The sequence below is a fragment of the Bufo bufo genome, chromosome 1 (assembly GCF_905171765.1).
Source record: "Bufo bufo chromosome 1, aBufBuf1.1, whole genome shotgun sequence".
NCBI classification, from domain to species: domain Eukaryota; kingdom Metazoa; phylum Chordata; class Amphibia; order Anura; family Bufonidae; genus Bufo; species Bufo bufo.
The window spans coordinates 812,751,164-812,775,909 of NC_053389.1; the positions used below are offsets into that span (position 1 = coordinate 812,751,164).

A 24,746-nucleotide genomic window follows, 5' to 3' on the forward strand; every position below is an offset into this window, starting at 1 on the left:
CCACAGAAATAGGATAATAATGCACTTAATAAAGTAGACGCAAGCATTATATATGGACAAAGTCCTCACTCTGATATAATAATATCTGAGACACTTAGTCAATATATTTTGATCAAAACACATCTGTGCCCGCCTACCAAGCGCCAAGGTGGTCTTAGGTCAGGTGGGTCCTACGCTAAACCTACCTAAGCCATTGGGCTTCTATGTTCAGGAGCGCAGACGCCGCACATATGGTGTGCTGCTCCTAGTCACCTCCATGTGCATCAAGCAACCGATGGGAGGAGGAGCAAGCACACCTATGTGTACCCCCCTAATCAAGGCGATCTATTGGATAGGAAGGGCAAAAGTGCAGAGGAATGCTACTCCCAAGATAAAATAGGTGCGCATTCACACTAGAAGGTGCCACTCCCTCAAGCAAATACTACATAGACAAAAAAATCCACAGAAAAAAAACTAAGATAAAAACATCCTGCACGATATGATATACAAATGTGCGGATGTCCCTGGCCATATTATTGAAGAAAACCACAGAAATATGGCCAGGGACATCCGCACATTTGTATATCATATCGTGCAGGATGTTTTTATCTTAGTTTTTTTCTGTGGATTTTTTTGTCTATGTAGTATTTGCTTGAGGGAGTGGCACCTTCTAGTGTGAATGCGCTCCTATTTTATCTTGGGAGTAGCATTCCTCTGCACTTTTGCCCTTCCTATCCAATAGAGCGCCTTGATTAGGTGGTACATATGGGTGTGCTGGCTCCTCTGGTCTAACTATGAGATGGCAAAGAACGAGCCCAGCTGGCAAGACTGCCGTCCAGGCAGTGTCTCATCAGAACAACGTCAAGAGGGTGACCGTTTTAACCCGTAACGAGTCACTCTCGTGTATTGACATCATGATGTGGCTTGGCCAATATGAGGAGGTAGTGGAGGTTCCCAAGAAGAACGGGGATAAATATGGCATCTGGTCTGGGGCCTGGACGTTTATGGTAAAACTTAAACTTTCAGGAAATACGGTTACCCACATACCATCTGTAACCTTCCTTTAGAAGGGATCGCATCCAGATTTTCTACCAGGGCCAGCCGAAGCTCTGTGACAGATGCGGCAGACCCACACACTTCAGTGCTAACTGCACTCTGTGTGGGGAGATAGGTCACTTCGCTGCATCATGTGTGGAGATTAGGTGTCACCTGTGTGGTGACTTAGGTCTCATTCCTTTGCCAATGCGGTCAATACCCCGGCGGGAGAAAGCCATGAGGCCCGCGAGTCTCGAGAACCTCAGGCAACTGGGTAAATTGGGACAACCTCTGATCTTGCCCCTGAGGCTGTTGCTACTGCTAAGGCCCAAAGGGACAGTGAACTGGATGAGGCAATTAGGAGGATCCAGGAAGAGGAAGGTGCCATCTCCTCAATATCCCCCAATGACGAAAGTATGGATGGGGAAAGGGGGGGATGGCAAGAGAAAAAGCAGGGTAAAAAACATATAGGGAAAAAGGGAGATTTAAGGTCTTCTCCGACCCACCAGATGCCAAAGGAAGGTACAACCGACCCCCCTCTCATTAGTCCCTCAAATCGAATACAAATAATAAATTCCAAATTGTCAATCATACTGTGAGCGCTGCAGGTTACGGGTGTGGTGGGTGCTGTTCACACTTAGTTCAACTTCACAAAATAGAAACCGCGCTGCTCTTAGATGGGTACTCCTTCGACCATTCCAACAGATGCAGACTTTTTGCAATGCACCAAATACTGTTTCAGTACTCCACACTCCAGTTTTGATCATCTCTCCTATAGTGCTCATTTCCCTTATAGCTGTTAAAACGATAGACCATAGTGAAGCAAGAGGACGTTCTTTATCAGCTTTTTTATTATACTCACAGCGTTCACAAGAATCACAGGCGTAACAAATAGTAAAAACCAGTTTCCCGTCTGTCACCCGACCGGGGTTTCACCTTTCTTCGTCAGGGGTGCACTATAGCAATATAGGAGAGACAAACAAAACTGGAGTGTGGAGTACTGAAACAGTATTTGGTGCATTGCAATAAGTCTGCGTCTGTTGGAATGGTCGAAGGAGTACCTATCTAAGAGCAGCGCGGTTTCTACTTTGTGAAGTCTCTTAAAACGGTTCCAAGCCATCGTGACACCTCCCTCTCTTTGGGGGAGGGAGCTGGAGGTGAGGTTCCGGGAGTAGCAGTAACACCGGGACCTGCGGGGGACACCGGGCCCCCTTCTTCTGGGGAAAATATGTCTTCAAGGGTGGGGGCTGGCCTGGAGTCAGAGGACAAGGACGGAGGTGAGATGGACACATCTATCTCCTTGAAAAGGGGTAAACCATCATCTGATGGAAAGGATGGTATGGGCAGTGGGAAAAATAAAGCTGTCTAATTCAATCAACCATGAGGGCTGCACCCACTCCGTTGTCGCTGGCGTCCATTAATGTCGCCAGCATTAAGTAAGATACGGCTAGATTTGCGGCCTTTGATTTTTTTAGCCGGGTTCAGACCAGGCTGCCAGATTTGGCGGCCGTATTTAATGCTAAAAGGAAGTGGAGGCATGGAGCCTCCTACTAGTCTTTTAAGGCCGAGCCGTATTGCGGGGTGGCGGTCCTTTTTACTGCATCGATAGAATGCCGACAGGTTATTGAATTAGAAATGAGGAGTTGCCTGATCTTGGATGTCCTCATGAAGGGACAAGAACTTAGTCTAATTAACATCTATGGTCCCCAGTCCAAGTGGAATCGGAAGTGTCTCTTTATGAGGATCAAGCCCTATCTTTTTACAAGTCGGCAGGTGGAGGGGACTTCAATACTGTTACGAGGCCCCCAAGACAGGGGAGGTTCCAGAGACAAGCTTTATGATAGCGTCGCGCTCAATAGTATAGCTAGTGAGGCTCGCCTGGTGGATGTCCACACGGGGTTCACCTATCATAGGGGAGTTGTAGGTCTAGAATAGATAGGTTTTAATTAAAGGAAGAAGCTGTCTCTTCAGCAGTGTCTGCTGTGGCGGTGGAGTTCTCCGACCACCGTTTAATTTTGTTTTCTCTGAATGCTACAGAGACCCCTCTCCCAGGTGGAAAGAGGCTACTGGAGGCTCAATTTGTCTCTTATGGAAGAAGCGGAGATAAGACAGTCCTTTGAGGATTTCGTTCAGAGCCAGGTACCATTGCTGGATCTCTGCAGCAGTAAGTCTGAGTGGTGGGAAATGTTCAAGGAAACAGTGGGGAGATTCTTCTGCCAGCTCTCAAGCCTCATGAGTAGGTACTGCCTGTATCAGGGCCTGAGGAGGAAACTCGAATGTCTTGTCTTGACTGGAGGTAGCCGGGAGGAGATCTCCAGAGTGAAGTCTTTACTTTTGAGTTTTCAGTATGATAAACTTGCATCTTTGGTTTTTGAGAGGGATTACGGGAAATACCGCTCACCCGCCCCTTACAGAAACTGCAGGATGTCAGTGAGTAGTAAGATTGTGTCAGGTCTTATTGCTCAATATTACACTTGTGTATACCCTGCACACGTAGAGGCACTTAAACGTATTTTACATTTAGTCTGAGACTACTGGTTACCTACTCTTGACGTGTGCTTTTTTTGTTTTGTGATTTTTTTTGTAAAAATTAACTTTTATCATTCCTACATTTAATAAATGGTGAAAACTTATAACTAACCTACTTAAATTAATTTAAAACTCTCTGCAGTGGACCCTTGGTGTGCTTGGTTAGGTGTATTTTCTCTAATAACAGCCGTTTGGCAGTAGCAACTGTTGCTTAGATGGCTAGCTATTTATTTAGCTGTCTACTTGAGTAGATACCTAGTGTCTGCTAGCATTGTAGCAGTTGCTTGCTATATTGCCTGCAGGCTATACAGTGTTAATACATTTTAACACTGTATTGTGATATTCTAACTTTTGTTGGTAGTGGTGCATTTGCTGCGCTGGCTGCCTGCTACCTGTCTGCTTTCATTTCTTCGTTCGATTTTTAATCTGATAGCGGCGCAGTCACTTGCTATGCTACCTTTTTATGGCGCGCAGTCACTTGCTTTGCTACCTACTCGCTACTCGGTAGCTTGCACACTCTATCTCGGTCTGCTGTAGCCTAAAATCTTAAACGCTGCCCCCCGACATGTTTCGCCATATACATGGCGTCCTCAGGGGATCGGGCAGTCTATGCAGAGAACGACGTTGCCGGGTGTATTTAAAACCTCCCATTAGTGTGACGCGATAATCTTTTAGCGAATAGCTTTACTCCTTATTGAGTTTGTCCCTATTGTTTATTTCTTGATAGGCTATTCATTTCGCTTAGGCCTGACGTCAGTATTAACGCGATCTTGCTCTGATCTCGCGCATGTCTTCATACTTAGAACTTTTAACTGGTTCCGATCTGTGGACTGATCTGCAGACACCGAGAGCGGTATAATCTTATTTCTTTATTGATTTGAATAATTGATATAGTGCTCTTGTTTTTTATTAGCAGGTCGACACTTTCCTGCTGGCTGATCCTTTCATAATTTTTGGTTGTTTTAGAATCTATGGGATTAGAGCGACAGGGCACTGCGCATGTCTTTATACTTAGACGTTTTTTACCTTTTTCTTTTTCCTCTTTTCCCTCTTTTTGCGCATGTCTCTGAACTTAGATGATTTTTGCTTCCTCTTTTTTCTTTATGGGTTGGCATGTATTATGCCTTTCACACTCTAGTACTTGACTAATTTACCTTGATTTTATTTGAATATTCTATTTTCCTATTCTTAACTGTATTATTATTACTACATGTTGTTGTTATTATTTTCACTAGTTTTATATATATGTTTGATTGTGTTTTAATTATTATTTCTCTTGTTTATCTTACAGATTAATCAACATTTCCGATTACATTAGGAGGTAATATACTTGATATGATTTCTTTTTGATTAAATATTGGTTTTGATTATTATTTCTCTCGTTTATCTTACAGGTCAGTCCACACCTACGGAACCATTAGGAGGTAAATACTTGGTATAGTTTGTTCTTATTTAGATTTTGACGGTCTTATTTTGTTTTATTTTTCGCCACTTCTCTGTATTTTATTCAAGGAGGTCAGATGTCATTTATTTTGTGGTTAGCCATGTGGTTTTTCCTATTTGTTGCGAGTTGTTCCGAAAATGGCTATGTACAAGCTGTTCTTTAAGATTTGTTCCCCTTCTGTATGTAATTGAGGGGTATTTTGTGATAACACTTTTAATATCTCCGTCCAGTCTTAAGATATTCCAGTATTTTTTTAGAATATTGCTGACTTCTTGATGTTTGATGTCAAATGTACCAATACAGCGCACTATTTTGTCACTGCTTGCTTTTTCCCGATCCGATAGAAGATCATTTCTGTCCTTTTCTTTGGCCTTCCGATACGCTTTATGTAGAACTTTTTTTGGGTAACCTCATTCTAGAAATTTCTGATACAGGATTTTGCTTTCACGTTCGAAGCCATCCTCTGTTGAGCAATTCCTTCTCGCTCTATAGTACTGGCCTACTGGAATTCCTCTTTTCAGAGGTGTTGGGTGGTAACTTGACCAGTGGAGGAGACTATTGCTTGACGTGGGCTTTCTGTAGATTTCTGTTATTATAGTTCCATTCTCTGAAAGGCTGAGGGCTACGTCCAGAAAGTTGAGTCTGTTTTTTATCTATTTCACCTGTGAATTTTAAACCAATTGTGTTTATGTTGAGAATTTTAATAAATTCATAGAATTCTTCTTGTGCACCTTCCCATAGTATTATGACGTCGTCAATATAACGACCCCAGTATGTGATGTATTTAGTGTAATGGCTGTGTGCTTCAGCGAACACAATTCTGTCCTCCCACCACCCTAAAAAAAGATTTGCGAAATTCGGTGCGCATTTCGTGCCCATTGCGGTGCCGGTGATCTGTAAATAATAATCCCCATCAAAAACAAAATAATTGTGAGTGAGTAAAAAACTTAAAAGTGACAAAACAAACTCATTATGATCTTTATACTGGGTGCCTCTTGTATCTAGATAGTATTTGACAGCATCTATGCCTTTGGAATGCTGTATGCTGGTATATAGCGCATCTACGTCTAAGCTTGCTAGTGAGGTTCCCTTTTCTACATGTATATTCTGCAATTTGGTCAATACGTCTTTAGTGTCTCTTAAATATGATGTCAGACTAGGGACAAATGGGGATATCACCTCATCGACATAGCCACTTATCCCCTCACACAAACTCTCATTTCCGGATACTATAGGTCTTCCTGGGACTGGGTGTCGTTTTTTGTGTATCTTGGGGATAGCATAAAACGTTGCAAGCACTGGATTCGGTTTGTACATGACTTTGAACTCTTCTTTATTGATCAGGTTATTTTCTTTTGCTTGTTGTAGCATGCTCTTCGCTAAAAGATTATCGTGTCACACTAATGGGAGGTTTTAAATACACCCGGCAACGTCATTCTCTGCATAGACTGCCCGATCCCCTGAGGACGCCATGTATATGGCGAAACATGTCGGGGGGGCAGCGTTTAAGATTTTAGGCTACAGCGGACCGAGATAGAGTGTGCAAGCTACCGAGTAGCGAGTAGGTAGCAAAGCAAGTGACTGCGCCGCCATAAAAAGGTAGCATAGCAAGTGACTGCGCCGCTATCAGATTAAAAATCGAACGAAGAAATGAAAGCAGACAGGTAGCAGGCAGCCAGCGCAGCAAATGCACCACTACCAACAAAAGTTAGAATATCACAATACAGTGTTAAAATGTATTAACACTGTATAGCCTGCAGGCAATATAGCAAGCAACTGCTACAATACTAGCAGACACTAAGTATCTACTCAAGTAGACAGCAAAATAAATAGCTAGCCATCTAAGCAACAGTTGCTACTGCCAAACGGCTGTTATTAGAGAAAATACACCTAACCAAGCACACCAAGGGTCCACTGCAGAGAGTTTTAAATTAATTTAAGTAGGTTAGTTATAAGTTTTCACCATTTATTAAATGTCGGAATAATAAAAGTTAATTTTTACAAAAAAATATCACAAAACAAAAAATGCACACGTCAAGAGTAGGCCACCAGAGGTCTTATTGCTAGTACGGAGTCCCTGAGAAGGTCCAGATCAGGGATCTTGGAGGTCGTCAGATCCTTTTACTCAAATCTCATGGTGAAGAGGGATCTTAATCGTGATAGGATGTCGGCTTTCCTGGCTGAAACTGTTCCTGAACCAGGAATGGACCCCACTCTTGACGTTTATGATCCAGAAAGAGGAAGTCAGTCTGGTGATTGAGGGGCTTGCTCCCAAAAAAATCGCCAGGTCCAGAAGGCTTAACATCTGAGTTTTTTTAAGGCCTTTAGGGACACCTTGGTTCCCCTCTTGACTGAGGTATTCAATGAGTGTCTCTCCTCGGGTACTCTACTAAAGTCAATGAGGTGGTCGGCCCTGATCATTCTGTTAAAGGGTAAAGATCCATTCCACATTGAGAATTGGCATCCATAGCGCTCCTCAGTGTGGACAGAAAGATTCTGGCGAAGGTGCTATTTAATCGGTTGGTGAAGTTTGCACCCCAGCTCCTTTCTGGGGCCCAGCATTGCTCTGTTCCAGACCGCAGTACTTTTAGTGCTGTGCTCAGTGTCCGGGAGGCCTTGGAGTAGGGCAGGGCAGGTCACTGGAAGGGGTACATGCTGTCCTTGGATCAGGCAAAAGCGTTTGATCGCGTTGGCCATGAGTACCTCGTGTCTGTTCTTCTGAGATATGGCCTGCTGGGGGGGGGGGGGGGGGGGTTAATTGGCCACAACCTTTCTGGACTCAGTTCTAGAGTCTGTTCTTCCAGATGTTATGGGGAAATAGACTGAACCTTGTCAAGAGGGAGGTTACTTACCATACGAGGAGACTAGGAGGGTTGGGTACGGTCAACCCTGTGGTGTTCCTGGTGAATATCTTAAGATTAGTCTTGCAAGCCTCTGGAAAGAGAGGGCTCCTCCATGGGTAGTCTCCTGTCGGGGATGGTTTCGGCCTTTCTTCCAGGAATGGGAGACAGGGTGGCAAGTGAAGGATCTCCGCACACCACATGGGCATCTCCCGGCTTATGCTGCCCTGGTTTTGAAGGTATTACATCAGTGGGGTCTGGGGATGTGGGAAATCAGGACTCAGTCAAGGAAACTCCTTGACCAGAGGGTTCCGTTGACCCATTTCCAGAAAACTCTGGCCCTCAGGGACTGCCCAAGTCAGGATCTGGGAGTCGGCTTACGGCTTTTGAATTCCATCAGGATCCTTTTGAAGTTTTTTTACTTGATTTGGCGCTGCTTCCATGGAAAACTGTGTGTGAGGGACAATTTGAAGTGTAGGAGCTTTCAGGACGGGGGATGTCGCCGGGAGGAGTGCGTTGGTGTGCTGGAGAGCATGGACCACTTCCTGCTTCATTGTCCCTTTAACACAGAGGTTTACACCAGGGTGGGGACCTCCATTGACTGGCCTAGGCTAGTCACTCTTTCCTATGCGGAGTGGGTCTATGGAGCATTTAGACACTTAGCTGGTAGGGACCACTGCACTTTATTCCTAGTCAGCTCAGTGGTCAGGTACTACATTTGGTATGCACAATGTTTAGTCTCGATGCAGAGCAAAATCCTGCCAGTGGATGAGGTGGTTAGGAACATTCTTGGAGACCTGGTGATGGTGCGCTCTCTGGAGTATGAGAGGTTGTGGTCGGGTAGAGCCTCTCTCCTCTGGAGGGGTTTTTGTCTTTTGGGGTACCCTAGCCTGTTATCTTCCTTTCCGGTGGTGGGCTTATGCTGACACTAGATTTTAGTTTTGGTGGCTGTATGAGGACATAGGGCTTGCAGGTGCCGAACTTGGGCTTTAGTGGTTGTGAGTGGCTGAAAAGCCTCACTATGGGTGCCATGTATTTTAGTTTATATGTCTATATGTATATTTGTATATATTGGTATGTAGTTTGTGTATATATAAATATATTGTATATTTGTATAGTGATGTATATATTTTATAATTTGAGTTGTTGGGTATAGTGTTAGGTTGGGTGGTGGGTAAATGGGGGAGGTTTCTATGGGACATTGGGGACTTTTGGGGTATATGAGAAAATCATTGGCTGGTTCATGGATGTCTGTTATCATATACTGGGGGCATGAGATGCGGGACCAGCTCAGGGCCCAAAAAAAAATAATTTTTATATGTGTATTGTATTGGGGTGTTGGTGTGTGGGATTTTTTACTGTATGTAGGTAGGGTGCATCCGAATCAGGAAGGTTAGTACATTGATATTGAAATTGTAAATATTGTAAATACTGTATATAGTTGGTGTTCTATGGGAGAATGAGTGTTGGGCTGGACCGATGTTGTTTGGGTTTTGTGTTTATGTTTTAGTGTAATTTCTGTATTTATTTCTTTATTTGTTATGTTTTTAAAATTTTAATAAAAGAAATACAGGATGTAACTCAAGATCAGTACAGGATAAGTAATGTATGTACACAGTGTAAACTGTAAAATGGAGATGAAAAGGTCTCCATTCTTCCCTATTTTCAATGTCTTAACTTGCTGTCTGTGAATGGAAATATTATTGTTGGTCTACATTTAGAAGCTGAATACCCAGTCTTTGTCACATTGCTGAGAATTTGTAACAGAAAATCAGTGCAGTAAAAGAGCTGTGATAATGATCGTTTGCTACAATGTATCAACCAGATAAATAGTGCACACTGCAAATTCATACTCTCATCTACGATACAGTTGAATGCCTGAGCTGATATTATCTTTGTAACTTTTGTCAAAGTTTTTGATCCTATAAATTTATACATAGTATAGGGGAGGGCATGAGTCCTCTTAGGTGAAGTGTCATCATGGCTAAGTGTCTTACTATTAAACATGGCAGTTAGACAGGGCAGTTAATGGGTATGCAAAGACTTCTCTAACTATGTTCATTGTATCTCTGCCCATTTTAAGATGTGCTCTTTTCCTCTACATTTACCGCCCTATTACCTCTTCACTGCATTATCTACAAATCAGCCCCTCTTTCCTTACTTCACTCATATACAGCTCACATGTTTTGTTAACCTTCCTGAATCATCTTACCCCATTATGTCCCAGGGTACAATGCAGAAAACATTCTAACAAATCATTGAATCACAAGCGGTTTCTAACAATATTCTTTTTTGCTTTTAACTTCGGGGGATATCTGTCCTAACCTTGGTCCACCTGCATCTGCTAATTTTAACTCCTTCCCCGTCTTACGTACAAACCCTGTGAACTTCATTAACATTTCTTTTGCTTCCTCTCTTACTACTTTTTACTGTGCACACTGGAATCCATGGTCAGTGTGCAACAAACTCCCCTACATTCATGGCTTCTTTCTTACAAATTCTCTTAACCTGCTGGCCCTCAACGAAACTTGGATTCAGAAGTCTGACACTGCTTCCCCTGCTGTTCTATCTTAGGGTGGCTTACATATTCCCAGACCTGAGAACAGACATGGTGGTGGAATCTGCATACTTCTTCCCCACAATGCACTTTTCAGGTCATTCCCCCAGTATTCTTTACCACCACGCAAACCACACAATTGTGTGGTGCCCCCCACACAATATTTGCATATTTGCAAACTGTCCTGAATTTGCTGGGACTGTCTTGAATTTTCTGACACAATTCCAGCAAATCAATGTCCTGGCCAAATTCTGTTTAAACATGGCCCCTATGACGTCAAACTCTGTCTCCTCAATGTAATTTGTAATCATATATTATCCAACTAGCATCTGATTGAGGCACTGATGTGAAGGTAAGATGTTGACCATGGCTTGCAGGCTAACTACTCATACTCCAGACCTTATATGAGGGAGAGGCAGGTGCCTTTCTGTGGGAAGAATCCTGTGGAAGAACTGTATGTCCTTGTGGTAGAATATAAAGAGTAGGGGCAGGTGTAGCAGCATCACTGTTCAGTCACTTTCTGAAGGAGGCTTCATTAAAGTCTTCACAAGTATGAATCAGTACTAGCTGTGAAGGCTCCAAGCCTCTTTCAGAAAATAGAATATTGTAAAAAGTCTCAATTAAATCTCCTACTTGGAGCGCTGCAGGTCCAAAATATATGGATCACACTGTTCTCTTTGAGTCCACAAACAGCTCAAGAAGTCTGGATTCCCAACCGCCTTGTCCTCCTTCCCCAGTTGACTTTGGGCAACCGGTGCTTTAAGCATTTGATGTGTCTGACTTTAACCTATTCTTGTGAGTATAGTAAAACCTCTTTTTATATAAAATATCGATGGTGCTTCACTATCTGTTTCCAATACTATGATTTCTATAGGAAGTGTGTATTGTAAAGTTATTTTTTAAGTACTGATTGGTTCTGTTCCTTTTTATTATTACCATTCTGTGTAATGATGTGCCTTGTAATCTATTACCCATCCCGTACTGTTAAGACCACATTCCTGAGTGATCTCAAAGACATGCGTGCTGCACACTGAAGGAGGGCTAACAGGTTTAAACTTTGTGACACACATTCACTCAGGGCACTCCATTGAAGACTCCATTCTAGGTAGGATGTAAGTATTGATTTGCCCTATCTATTTTACACCGTGGGGTGTCATCCATGTGCTACGACATGGCGACCGTAGTGCCACCCCATATTGCATGTTGCATATTTAGGCTACTGATGTTTATTTACTTTTTATTATTCAGTATGTGATTTGTTTGCGTTATCGTATATTTATTCACTTAGCCTGCGTAAGCTTATTTATTCTCAAATCTTTTAAATTCACAAGCTGAATGTCGAAGCGGTACCGCAATGTGATGTGATTAAACAGTGTTTGGCTGCACAAAAGGGGGAAGGAGGACAAGGCGGTTTAAATCCAGAATTCTCCAGCTGTTTGTGGACTCAAAGAGAGCATCACAGTCCGTATATTTTACAGTACTCCTTTAGAAAGTGACTAAGCAGTGCACAGTACTGCTGCCAGGGCTCCTCCAGCCTGTTTACTTTGCCAGGTTAACCCCCCACGTCTTCATTTGATGATGAAAGCAGAATCAAGCAGATTCATTCATGTGGGAGCAATATATGTCAGCAGTAGCCTCTGACTGAGTCAGAATAGTGAGAGCAACACACCAGCAGACAGTTCCCCATGTGGTGCACTCTCACCGATACTCTTTCCTCCTGTCCTTAGATCTGCCAGAGGTCTGCCCCCTCTCTGACCACCAGCTCTGTGGAGAGCAAATCCTCCCTGCTGCATTAGTTACAGAAGACTGTTGGGACAGATATGAGGTGGAGGCAGGCTCCTTCCCTGCTCTCCTCCATTTACTATATTATCTGTATCAGAGAGTTATCCCTGTTTTTTCTGTGGTGCTACATAGGACTGCAGGTGAAATCTACTATAGTGTTGAGCGAATCGAAGTCAAAAGAATTGACTTTGATCTGAATTTCTGGAAATATTCAATTTGCCGTAAAGCAGAATTTTCTCATGCTTCATGGTAACGAATCAATTTTCCCTGAAATGGCGGTAAAAAAAATGAAAAAATTCATACTCAATTCATCTATCTGCGTGCGAAGAGGCCATCTTGATTGAAGATATTGCGCAAAATCTCACCTGCGGTGATGTATGACATTACCACGCCAGCCAGCGTGATGACATCATCACGTCACCGCGCGGAATCAAGATGGCCACGACGGCCTCTACGTGATCAAATGGATAAGGTGAGTATTTTTTTTTTTTACCCTGATTAACCACTGAAATACTTAAATGTTAGCCTCAGATGCCACGATCAGCGATGAACATGGCATCGGAGGGGTTCAATGATGGGAGGTCATTGCGCCCCGCTACATGCAAAAAAAAATGCGCTTTGTAACTAAGCGAATTTGTTTGTGAAATTCGGCCAAATTACATTTTCCATAACCTCGCTCATCTCTGATCTACTACATTATCTGTATTCAGAGAGTTATCACTGAGTTATTAGTGGTGTTACATAGGACTGCAGGTGACATCTAATCCATTGTCTGTACTCAGAGAGTTATCACTGTGTTATCAGTGGTGATCTGTACCCTGAGCCTATTTTTTATGTAGATACTGAATCTAAATGCTTCCTGATTAAAATGTCCCCAAAATGTCAAATCCGCCTCAGCCAGTACCATCACTCTCATTCCCATCTTTTAAAGTCCACATTCTCAGAGTCTCCATCCAATCTCCCTGACAGTGGTGATTGTTTACTGACCTCTGTGCTGAAGATCTGATGACCAACTTCAACGGAAAATCGAAAACATCCAGCATGAAGTTAGTTCCCAGCCTCCAAATGTCATTGATCCCCTTCCCTACCACACCTTTTTGGTTCACTTTCCACATTCGAACCCAGTCACAGAAGTCTCCAGTCTCCTCTCTTCTTATCGCCCTACCACATGAACAACTATTCCCCATATCTCCTTCAGTCTCTCTCCTCAGCTGTCACTACTCTTCTAACTAAAGTTTTCAACCTCTCTCTCTTCTGGTATCTCCTCTCCTTAAAAAAAAAACTCTTGACCTGTCCTGTGCAACTAACTACATACCTGTCTCTAATCTCCCCTTTATCTCTAAACTACTGGAGCACTTGGTCTATTCTCACTTTATCCACTGTCTGTCAACACTCTCCTTGATCCATTACAATCTGGTTTCCGCCCTGATGAACGAACTCCTGACAAGTACAATGGTAACTACTCTCTGCTCATTCTTCTGGATCCCTCTGCTGCATTTAAAACTGTAGACCACCCTCTATTACTCAACATGCTCCTATATATTGGTTTTAAGGACACTGCCCTCACTTGGTTTTGTTCCTATGTCTCTGGGTGCTCCTTCAGTGTATTATTCACCAGTTCTACTACTTCCCTTCCTTTCACTGTTGGGGTTCCTCTGGGTTCAGCCCTAGGTCCTCTCCTCTTTTCTCTCTACACAGCCCCTATTGGACAGACTATCAGTAGATTGGTTGTCGATACCATCTCCATGCTGGTGACACCCAACTACAGTATACACTTCATCTTGTGATCTCATACCTGCCATACTTCAGAACACCAGTGACTGTCTGTCTGCTGTCTCTAACATCATGTTCTTTCTCTATCGAAAACTGTATCTTTCAAAAACTGAACTACTTGTCTTTCCCCATCTACTAACCTACCTAATCCTGATACCATAACATTTAGGCAGCATGCTTGCTGTCTCAGTCTAATGTTTGACACTGCAATGGCTGCCCATACAGGACATCCATATTATTGAATAAACCTGACTCACTGGAATTGACATAGAGTGCTGCAATCTTCTTCTTCTTATTGACTATTGTGGGCTCTCAGGCTAGGACCTAATACCACAGGCACCGCCACCTATTGGATTTAGAGACTGTTCCCAAAATATTGTAAGTGATGCTACTTCTGGATGCCTATACAGTACAGGATCAAACAGCTTGTTCTCACCTATAAAGCTCTCCACAGTGCTGCATCCCCCTACATATCTTCCCTCATCTCTGTCTACCACCCTACTTATGCCCCATGCTTTGCACATCATTTATGACTAATATCCACCATAATCCGAACTTCTCACTCGCATCTTCAAGACTTCTCCCGAGCTCCACTAGTTCTCTGGAACGCGGTACCCCTAAGCAATTTGGTTAAATCCAACATACAGTACACAGTTTTAGGCACTCCCTAAAAACACATCTTTTTAGGGTGGCCTATCACAACCTCCCTAATCTAACTCTTCTCCATTCAACCCCCCCCTTCCTTCATCATTATTCTTCTGAACCTGATCCATCATCAAACACATCCACCATACCCCATTCACTTAGAAACACCACAGATATTGGTTGGTGATGGCTCAACTTTATATCTACTCCCTTTTTTTGTTAAGATATCTGGACCATTGTACAAAACAAGCACTTGTTACCTTCTGTGTCACCCTATCTCCTAATAGATTGTAAGCTCTTGTAAGCAGGGCTCTCACTCCTTTCATTTTAATTGTTGACTTGTTTGTTGCTTTGTAATGTATGATTTTGCTTGTACCTGAACCCTCTGATTGTAAGGTGCTGCAGAATATGTTGGCGCTATATAAATAAAGATTATTATTATTATTATTATTATTATTATTATTGTTAAGATTATACTTAGCCCTCAAAGGTTATAACATTGTTGGAGAGTTTCACACTTTGCCTTTAAAGAGTCACATAGTATGAAACCATGCCCACACAGGGTCATGTACATTGGCCATTATAATTCTCAACTGTACAATACGCCATCAGTGACACCCTGCCACCTCCTGTCCTCCTGACTACCTCTCAGGTTTCCTCTCCTGCTGCAGATGAGCTCTAATCCCACCATTCTGATCTGTCTACATACTTTATATAATACATTCCTATCTGTCAGAAGTATGACTGTTTCTATGTATACATCATACAGACTTTCTCAGGAGCATTTATGGTGTATCATGGAACTTACCTTGTTAACATCAGGGACCTCAAGAAATCTTCTTGCTCCGGGGTAGTAAGATATTCCAATATTGTTCACTGTAACAAGAGAAAACACTGGTCAAGCTCTGTCCAGTGTGGACAGCTTTGCAGTCAGTTTCCATCAACTATTTCAGAATTTCTAATGGTAAGAAAAGTGCAGTCGGGAGAAATTCTGTTGCCGACAAAAATTCCAGAATCACAAACGAACCAGTTATTTTCAATGGGTTCCGATTAGGGTCAGGTAGGTAGACATGTTATGATAACTAGATACGATAGATGGATGTAGAGTGCTCAGATAACAAAATGTGTATAGGGCAGGCTTATTGTCTTTGGATCGAACAAAGATCAGGTATAGTGGATTTTCATCAGTTCTGGTCCTTTTGTTCCAGTAGTCCATCCACCCAGGAGTGGACATCAACTACAACAATGACCCCTGGGGCCTAGAATTCACAAAACAACTCAGTACACCCAAAAACTTGCAGTCTCTCCAAACACATTTATACTTGTCATGTATAGCAAGAAAATTCTAGACAATTCCTGGGTGCTGTGGGATAATGTTATGTGACGGAAGCTGTAGGAGTGGAACACTTTGGACTTAAGTTTGGTATTAGAACATTGGTACTGTAGGAACTAGAAATGAGCGAAGTTTAGAAAAATTACTTTGTCACGAAGCGCATTTCTTGTGAGTAGCGTGCTGCCCCCGGTTATTGAACCCCTCAGATGCCACGATCATCGCTGAAATCTCCAGCCTCATATGTCACCGCGCACAAGATTTTGCGCAGGATCTTCAAGCAAGATGGCCACAGCGGCCTCTTCTCGCTCAAATAGATGAGGTGAGTATGATTATTTTTTTTTTACCGCCATTTCAGGGAAAATTGATTTGTTACCATGAAGCACAAGGAAATTCGGCCTGAAATTCGTATCGAAGTCCACTTTGTTAACTGCGATTCTCTCAACACTAGTAGGAACATTGGATTTTGTCCCCTTTTATTTCTAAGGTTGTACCTAAAATTCCGATATCCAAGTCCTTCAAAGCCTTCTCCACTTTTGGATAAATCTCAGTCCCTTCTGTGAAGTCTACCTCGATGATCTTGGTTTTTTGTTGACTCTCTTTTTCTATGGATATAAGATACGTATGAAGATTAGGTCTTGATTGTCAATGTTCTATGTCATGATTAAAAATGTATCTTGTATCTACTGGAGATGTTGACTTGGAATCATGGATAAGACCTTCGTAACCCTCACCTATCTCATCTGCAACATTTTGTAGCTTCTCCACACTGCGACTGATGAGGACGACATCGAAGCCTCTCCTGGCCAACTACAGGGAAGACTTAGAAGTATGAGAAAGATATGAGATAGATATAAGAAATAGACTGATAGACTACAGGCTACTGACCTCCTTTGCATAGGCCTTCCCGATTCCATTTGACGCTCCAGTTACCACTGCGGGAGAAGTGAGAAGACCATAGTTATATGGAACATACCTTGTTTTTCAGTTACTGTATTTTAGAATCTCTGCATAAAATAAGTGAATAGAATTTTTTTTGTCTTTATTACCCACTTGAATTTGGACACCCCAAAATACTGCCATAGTTGGAAGGTTTTACCATCCAGATTATGGTTGTCACATGACTAATGTTTTATGGGTAAACAGGGTGTCACTTGTCCACAGTTGACCTTTGGCTCTTACAACTATAAAAGTGCAGAAACTTGTTCTAAAAACATCTAGAGAAAACAACACACAGTGCAGATATTATATTGCCACTGACTTTGTGATACTTGTGAATTAAGTTAAAAAATCTGCACCTGTTCCACCAAGACATGCGAGACAGGATAACAGAGGATGACATGTTTTTAGGCTTGTGTGATATGAAATTATATTGATAAAGCTTGTCAGGGACAAACACTATTTTCAATTATGTGGAACTGCAATGGGGGGTAGCATACACCCCATCATACACAAAACTGTTTTGGAAAAGGGAGTTGGTTCAGACATTGTGGTGATTAATTTAGATGCACTGTATGGATGACTTCCTGTTCATATGGTCAAGATTTGGATATCTTCATTCCACAATTAAATTTCAATTATGAAATATCTGACTTGGTCTACATAGCATTGACTATCTTGATAGTAAAATTAAAGCCCTGACTGATGTCAGGATTAAAACTACTATTTTTCACAAAAGAAATTCCATGAGTACATTATTCGGGGAATACAATATCTCCTTATGGAGAGGGTCTTAAATGTTGTGAGGAGTCTTACAGGCCAGGCAACGCTCCACTGGAATTATAGGATAGCTTCCTTACATCTGGTAGCATTAGAGGCAGAGCTTGTTAATAGCTCATTTGAATGCATTATTGCACATTCCCTCTTTCCATCTTCAACATACTATTTACTCTAACACTACATGGCAATTGTTAAGGGCCAGACACATAAGTGACGCCATGTATGAGGATAAAACATCCTTGTTGATGAAGTGATTAAAGCCATATGATTATAAGGATCAAGTGGATTAAACTTATGACCAAACATATTTACATTTTCTGATAACTTCATTTGAAGTATGACAACGGAGCGAGGCGCAGATGTAGCGCAGTGGAAATTGACTGAAAGGGGGGAAGTTTCTAGGCCAGGTTAGGGTTAAGGTGGTTGGGAAGGGGTGTAGTGTTTCAGGGGAGGGTTCGTGGGGGTGGCAGGGCAGTTCGCGCGCCGTATATAGTCTGGGGTTAGGGGCGGGAACGGCACCAGTGTCCGTTGCGCCTTGGCGAGTTGAGTGCGGGATAGTGCAGTGCTATGGCGTCTCTTGAGGATTTGATGGCGGCGGTGCGGGCAGCGGCAGAACAGCATGGTTCTGCTTGGCTGGTTAGTAGTTTGCAGGCTGCGGTGGGGGCCCCTAGCGTGCCTCCGGTTGCGGCGGGGGGGAGGTTGAGGGCCAGGAGATCGGTGCTGCCTGAACGTTTGAGCCCGGAAGCGACCCCTCGGGCTCGGCGGCGTTTGAGGAGCCCCCCTGGAGACCCTCCGCTGCGGTTGGCTGGGGTGGCAAGTGAGTCCGGTAGTGGCAGCGATGGGGGAGGCCGGCTGGATGCGGCTTCACTGTTTGGCAGTGGGGGCCTTGCGGTCGGGGGATCCTCCAGGGTGCAGCGGGCGGCACCGCGGTCTGAGATGGTGACCGGCGGTAGCAGCGGAGAAGGGGGACATGTGGATGCGGCCTCACTTACCTCTGGTGGGGGCCAGGCGGCGGGCGGTGATTCCAGGAGGTGGCGGGCGGCGTCACGGTCCAGGTCTGCAGGACAGCGGCAGTCTTCTGATGTGCAGCTTCGCTGGGATGGTGCTGGATTGTCGCCACCTGCTGGTAGGTCCGCGGTATCAGGCAGCAGTAGTGGTCTGAGGAGAGCTACTATGTCGCCACCTGCTGGTCGGTCCTTAGCACCAGGCAGTGGTCTGAGGAGTGCTGCAATGTCGCCACCTGCTGGTCGGTCCTCTGTACCAGGCAGAAGTTTGATGAGTGATGCGCTGGCTGGGGGACTGGACTTTGCTCCGCCCACGGTGCAGCAAGTCGACAGTTTTTCTACGGGAGTTCAAGTTGCGGCTCGCGGTGGACAGGCCGTGGAGCTGGGGCGGGATGTCCCTGAGTTGGGAGTTGTGCAGCGGCCACTTGATGATGGGCCGGCGTGCAGGGAATTGGCTCCTACGCAGCCACGCCACGTGGATTCTGGCGGGGTTTCGCGGCTGATCAGTCTTTGGAGGAAGGAGAAGTCAGCCAGGAAGCGTGGGAGATCGAGTGTCGGATGGATGAGGCGGACGGCGCGTGTCCTTCAACGTCCAGGTCATCGGCTGGGTCGACGCTGAGAGGAGCATCGGTGAGGTCGCGGCTGCTGGGAGGAAGCCCCAGGGACAGCCAGGTGAGAGGACGTCGGGTCAGGATCCTGTTGGGGGTGTGTGACTACGTTGTCGGGGGAGGAGGGGTTGGCGCATGAATTGTTGACGGGTATGTGGTCGTTATTGTCGCGGTGAAAGACCGGGGCTGTGTCGTCTCCAGCCGCCGTTTGGGCTGCTGCGCCGGCGGTTGGGGAGGGGGTGCGTTTAAGTGTGGCCGGAGTTGGCGACACCCCTGCCATAGGGGCGGGGTCTGCGGTGGTTGAAGTCGCTGGGAGTGGAGGCAGTAAAGGGGCTGCCGTGGATGAGGTTCGGTTGGCTGATGCTGCGAAAGGAGAGGTATACGTGTGCTTTGAGGGGCCGTTGGGGGCTCATTTGAAGAGTGAGGTCAGGGAAAAGATTTGGAAGGACGAGTATGTCGAGATATTCTCGTTATTTCCGTTGGACAAATTTAATTTGGATAGGGGAAAGCCGGAAGAGAGTAAAAAGGAGGAGGAAGAGAAGCGGAGGTACAGGTTGATTCCGCGTACGTTTTTCAATTGGCTTCAGGCCTTTGCTATTCTCGCCAGTGTGGTGGGGGAAAAGGCGCCTGAACACTGTTCGGCCCTTTTTTGCTATATGGACGCCATAGGGGAGGCGTATCGGACGTATGGTGGGGTGGCGTGGCTCAGGTACGATGAGCAGTTTCGCCAGAGGAAGGCGGTTAGGCCTAGTATTTGTTGGGACCATAAGGACATTGGTCTGTGGATGCGGTTGATGGCGGCGCCAAAAGGGGTTAGCCAGCCCTTTCGTGGGGCGGCCGGGGGTCCCTCGGCGTCCGATGCGGCTGGAGGGAACAAAAGGGGATGTTGCTGGCAGTTCAATGAGGGATACTGCAAGTATCTTTCGGAGTGCCGTTTCAAACATGAGTGTTCCGGTTGTGGGGGAGCCCATAGTTTTGCGCGGTGTTTCAAGAGGGGTGACCCCGGTGAGGGTGGACGTGATGGAGCCGTTTCTAGAGAATTACCCAAATAAGGGGGCGGCGGCGGTGTTATTGGCCGGTTTTCGAGACTGTTTTCGGATTCCGTGTACAGATGTGGGTTCGGGGGTTGCGGCGCGTAATTTGGCTTCAGCGTTGCAGCGTCCGGAGGTGGTGTCTGACAAGATTGCGAAGGAGGTGGCTGCTGGTAGGGTAGTGGGCCCCTTTTGTAGAGTGTCCATTACCGGATTTGTGGGTTTCGCCTTTGGGATTGGTTCCTAAGAAGGAACCTAACAAATTTCGGCTCATTCACAACTTGTCTTACACGGCTGGGTGTTCCGTGAATGACGGCATTGATGAGGATTTGTGCTCCGTGTCGTATACGTCGTTTGACGAGGCGATTAGGTGGGTGCGGCGTTTTGGGCAAGGGACATTGTTAGCTAAGACGGATATTGAGGCGGCGTTTCGCCTGTTGCCGATTCATCCAGATAGTTTTCGTTTACTTGGTTTTAAGTGGGAGGGGCAGTTTTTTGTGGATTGTTGTTTACCCATGGGGTGTGCGATTTCGTGTTCGTTGTTTGAAATGTTTAGTTCGTTTTTGGATTGGTTAGTGCGGCGAGAGGCGGGATGGAGTTCAGTGTTGCATTACATTGACGATTTTCTGTTTTTAGGCCCGGCTGGGTCAAGGGTGTGTTCGGTGTTGTTGCATACCATGGAGCGGGTGGCGGCGAGTTTTGGGGTTCCGTTAGCGCGGGAGAAGACGGAGGGCCCGTCTACAACTGTGAAGTTTTTGGGGATCGTGATCGATAGCGTGGCTATGGAGTGTAGGCTGCCCGAGGATAAGGTGGTTGATTTGTGTAGTGAAGTAGGTTTTTTGCGTAAGGCAAGGAAAGTGCAGCTCAGACGGGTGCAGTTGGTTTTGGGTAAATTGAACTTTGCCTGTAGGATTTTGCCCATGGGGCGAGTTTTTTGTAGGCGTTTGTCCAGGGCCACGGCGGGTGTGAAGGCTCCCTTTCATTTTGTGCGGTTGGGGAGTGAGGTGCGTGCGGATTTGGAAGTGTAGGAGCGTTTTTTGAAGGAATTTAATGGTCGTTCTGTTTGGATGGAGGCGCCCATTTCTAATGTAGATTTGGAATTGTTCACGGACGTGTCGGGAGCATGTGGCTAGGGTGCCTTTTGTCAGGGGCAGTGGAGTGTGGGGATTTGGCCTGAGGAATGGAGGGTTGCCGGGTTGCTTGGGAACCTGGTGTTGTTGGAGTTGTTCCCTATAGTTTTGGCTACTGAGTTGTGGGGAGAGTTGTTGAGGAATAAGCGGGTGCGTTTTTGTTGTGACAATTTGGTGCAGGCGGTGAATAGTCAGTCGGCCAATTCCCCACCAGTGGTGCGGTTGCTTCGGCACCTGGTTCTGAACGGTCTGAGGTTGAATGCTTGTTTTGTGGCAGTGCATGTTCCAGGTGTTGATAATTGCATAGCTGATGCTCTTTCTCGTTTCCAGTGGGATCGTTTTCGCAGTCTGGTTCCGGGCGCGGAAGTGACGGGTCTGCTGTGTCCTCAGTGGCTCTGGAGCGTGGCCTTGGGGTCTTGTTAGACCTGATTCAGCGGTCCGTGAGTAGCAGTACGTAGTCGGCTTATTCTTCTGTGTGGTCTCAGTGGGAGCGTTTGATAGAGCAGGTGGGGGGGTGCAAAGGGGTTGATGATTTTCATTTGTTGCTGGTGTATTTTGTGGGTGTGTCGTTTAGTGCAGGTTTGTCGTTCTCGGCTGCGGCAAAAAGGGTGGCGGCGGTGGCCTTTTGGTTGAGGTTGCGGGGTTTGGCGGATGTTTCAAGAAGTTTTTTGGTGCGGCAGGCTTTGAAGGGGTATCGTCGTAGTGGGGTTCGGAAGGATGTTCGACGTCCGGTTTCTTTTCAGGTGTTGCAGTCGTTGTGGGACCGGGCGGAGACGGTGTGCACGTCTTGGTATGAGGTGTGTTTGTTTCGGGCGGCGTTTTCATTGGCTTTCTTTGGGGCTTTTCGGGTCTCTGAGCTTGTGGCTAACAGTCGAGTGAGTGGTGGTGGTTTGCTGCGGGAGGATGTGAGTGTTGGGGGGGATAAATTGCGGTGTAGGTTGCATAGGTCCAAGACGGACCAGGTGGGTAGAGGGGTGTGCATTTGGTTGCGGCCTCTGCTGGGGTCAGTGTTGTGCCCGGTGCGGTGTTTGGAGGATTTTCTGGAGCTTCGGCCAGGAGGGCCGGCTTCGTTGCTGGTTCATATGGATGGTTCGGCTTTGTCTCGTTATCAATTTGTTGCGGTTTTCCGGAAATGTTTGACAGCGGCGGGTTATTCGGCAAGTGAGTTTGCGTCTCGTTCCTTTCGTATTGGGGCGGGCGCCTTCTTCTTGTTTGGCCTGGATTTTAGGCCATTCTTATGTGTATTGGGGAGCGTTGAGAGCAGACGTGAGGAGGAGCGGACGGCAGTTAGGTTTCCGGCCGGAGATACACTTCCCTGGATAGGTGTCCTGACATTGTGGTTCTGCATGTGGGCGGGAACGATTTGGGTGTCCGCCGCTCGAGGGATGTCATACGTGATGTTAAGTTGGATTTGCTGCGTTTGACTGAGGAGTTCCCGGATTTGCTGGTCGTATGGTTTGATGTGGTGGCAATGAGTTCATGGCGTTTTGCGAGGTCGGTGGATCGCATTAACAAGGCGCGTGCGAAGGTGAACAAGGAGGTGGGGCGCTTTGTGCGGCGGCAGGGCGGTTTTGTGGTACGTCACCGGGAATTGGAGGTTGCTTCACCTCAATTCCTCAGGGCTGATGAGGTTCATCTTAACGAGATTGGGGTGGACTTGTGGGCGCTGGGGCTCCAGGAGGGTTTGGAGACAGCGTTCAGGGTGTGGCGGGACGTCCATAGGTGAGGTGTCTCCTATGTGCGTCAATGGCAGGTTAACGGGGGGTCCTGGAAGGCAATTCTACGTTTTATTAGGTGCATGACACGTTGGAACGTGCATCTTATGTGGTTTGGTAAGCTGAAAGCTGGGGGGCTCCTGTTGGGCTAAATGGCCTACAGGGGTAGAGGAAGATATTGATTCTGGAGGATTCGGTGCCCTTGGGTCGGAGAGTGCGGCCGAGGGTAAAAGATAAGATGTGTGGAGTGAAGATAGCAGCTTGCTTGGGTTGCCTTCTAGGATCCTTCCGCAAAGTGATTGTTGGTACATTGTATTTTGATGTTTGCATATATATCTCATGTTTGCATTATAATGATGTTGGATAATATTGTTGTTTAATAAACGGCTGCTATGGCCTTTCCACCAAGAATTTGGGTTCTGTGTGTTTACTGGGGGAAGGGAGTTGGTGGTGGGAAGGGTCTGGGATGATCTTACCTCCTTAAGTCATTATCCTCACAATGGTGAAACATAAATGTTATCTTTCAAAAATATTGCCCCCTTTTCTAATGGACCCTGATTTGAAGACTTACATCTCTTTGCTGTACAAAGAAGCAAAACCATCAGAGATGTATTAGTTAAGAGCCATTATGTTCCTCCATGTTCTAAATTTCTGTTTGGATCAGTTGACCTGAAATGGCGATATCCTTGTGGCCATTGCTCGTGTGACAATGTACATACTGAAACTTTCTCTACTGTCCCTGGAGCCACATTGGAGGCACTCTCTAACGAATACGGCAATAGACATTGGGTGAGGAAGGGTTTGCAAACATGCGCGCTGGCCCTTTAAGAGGCTGGAGGTGAGTGTCCTATGGTGTCTGGAGCACTGGGCAGCAGCTTGCAGAGAATGCCAGAAGCCAAAATGTCGGGTTGCATAGTGAGTAGCATGGCATCCGTGCTCACAGGGTACCGCAGGAATGTGGAAGGCAAGGGCCGTGGGCCTAAAACTATGTCTGAGAGACTGTATATTAGAGTGGATTCTGTCCATTGCTAAATTTTTAGTAAAAAAAAAAACAACTCTTGCACTTACTAGCCTTTTTAACCAATGAATGTAAAAAACCTGACCGGACGTACTTTGCCACTTCAGAGCTACCGTATATTCAAATGTACAATGTACTATCCTTACTGTTACTACTACTACTACCCTACACAGCCGCACATCTCTGGCCTTGTCTGTCAGGTTTCATACTATATAGATACGGCCTGGCTACTACTATCCCTACTGTTACTACTACTACCCTACACAGCCGCACATCTCTGGCCTTGTCCGTCAGGTTTCATACTATATAGATACAGTCTGGCTACTACTATCCCTACTGTTACTACTACTACCCTACACAGATGCACATCTCTGGCCTTGTCTGTCAGGTTTCATACTATATAGATACGGCCTGGCTACTACTATCCCTACTGTTACTACTACTACCCTACACAGCCGCACATCTCTGGCCTTGTCCGTCAGGTTTCATACTATATAGATACAGTCTGGCTACTACTATCCCTACTGTTACTACTACTACCCTACACAGCCGCACATCTCTGGCCTTGTCAGTCAGGTTTCATACTATATAGATACGGCCTGGCTAC

General features: G+C 45.4%; 1 protein-coding gene across 1 annotated transcript in view; it reads right to left on the minus strand.

Moving 5' to 3' along the window:
- Nucleotides 1-24,746, minus strand: part of LOC120988987 (very-long-chain 3-oxoacyl-CoA reductase-B-like) — a 156,017-nt gene that overhangs the window by 55,972 nt on the left and 75,299 nt on the right. Inside the window, exons 5-8 of the mRNA XM_040416830.1 lie at nt 16,803-16,849; nt 16,649-16,724; nt 16,409-16,519; nt 15,393-15,460 (exon numbers count right to left, since the gene is read on the minus strand). Of these exons, the coding sequence (XP_040272764.1) occupies nt 15,393-15,460; nt 16,409-16,519; nt 16,649-16,724; nt 16,803-16,849 (302 nt within the window). The remainder of the gene's footprint in view (nt 1-15,392; nt 15,461-16,408; nt 16,520-16,648; nt 16,725-16,802; nt 16,850-24,746) is intronic.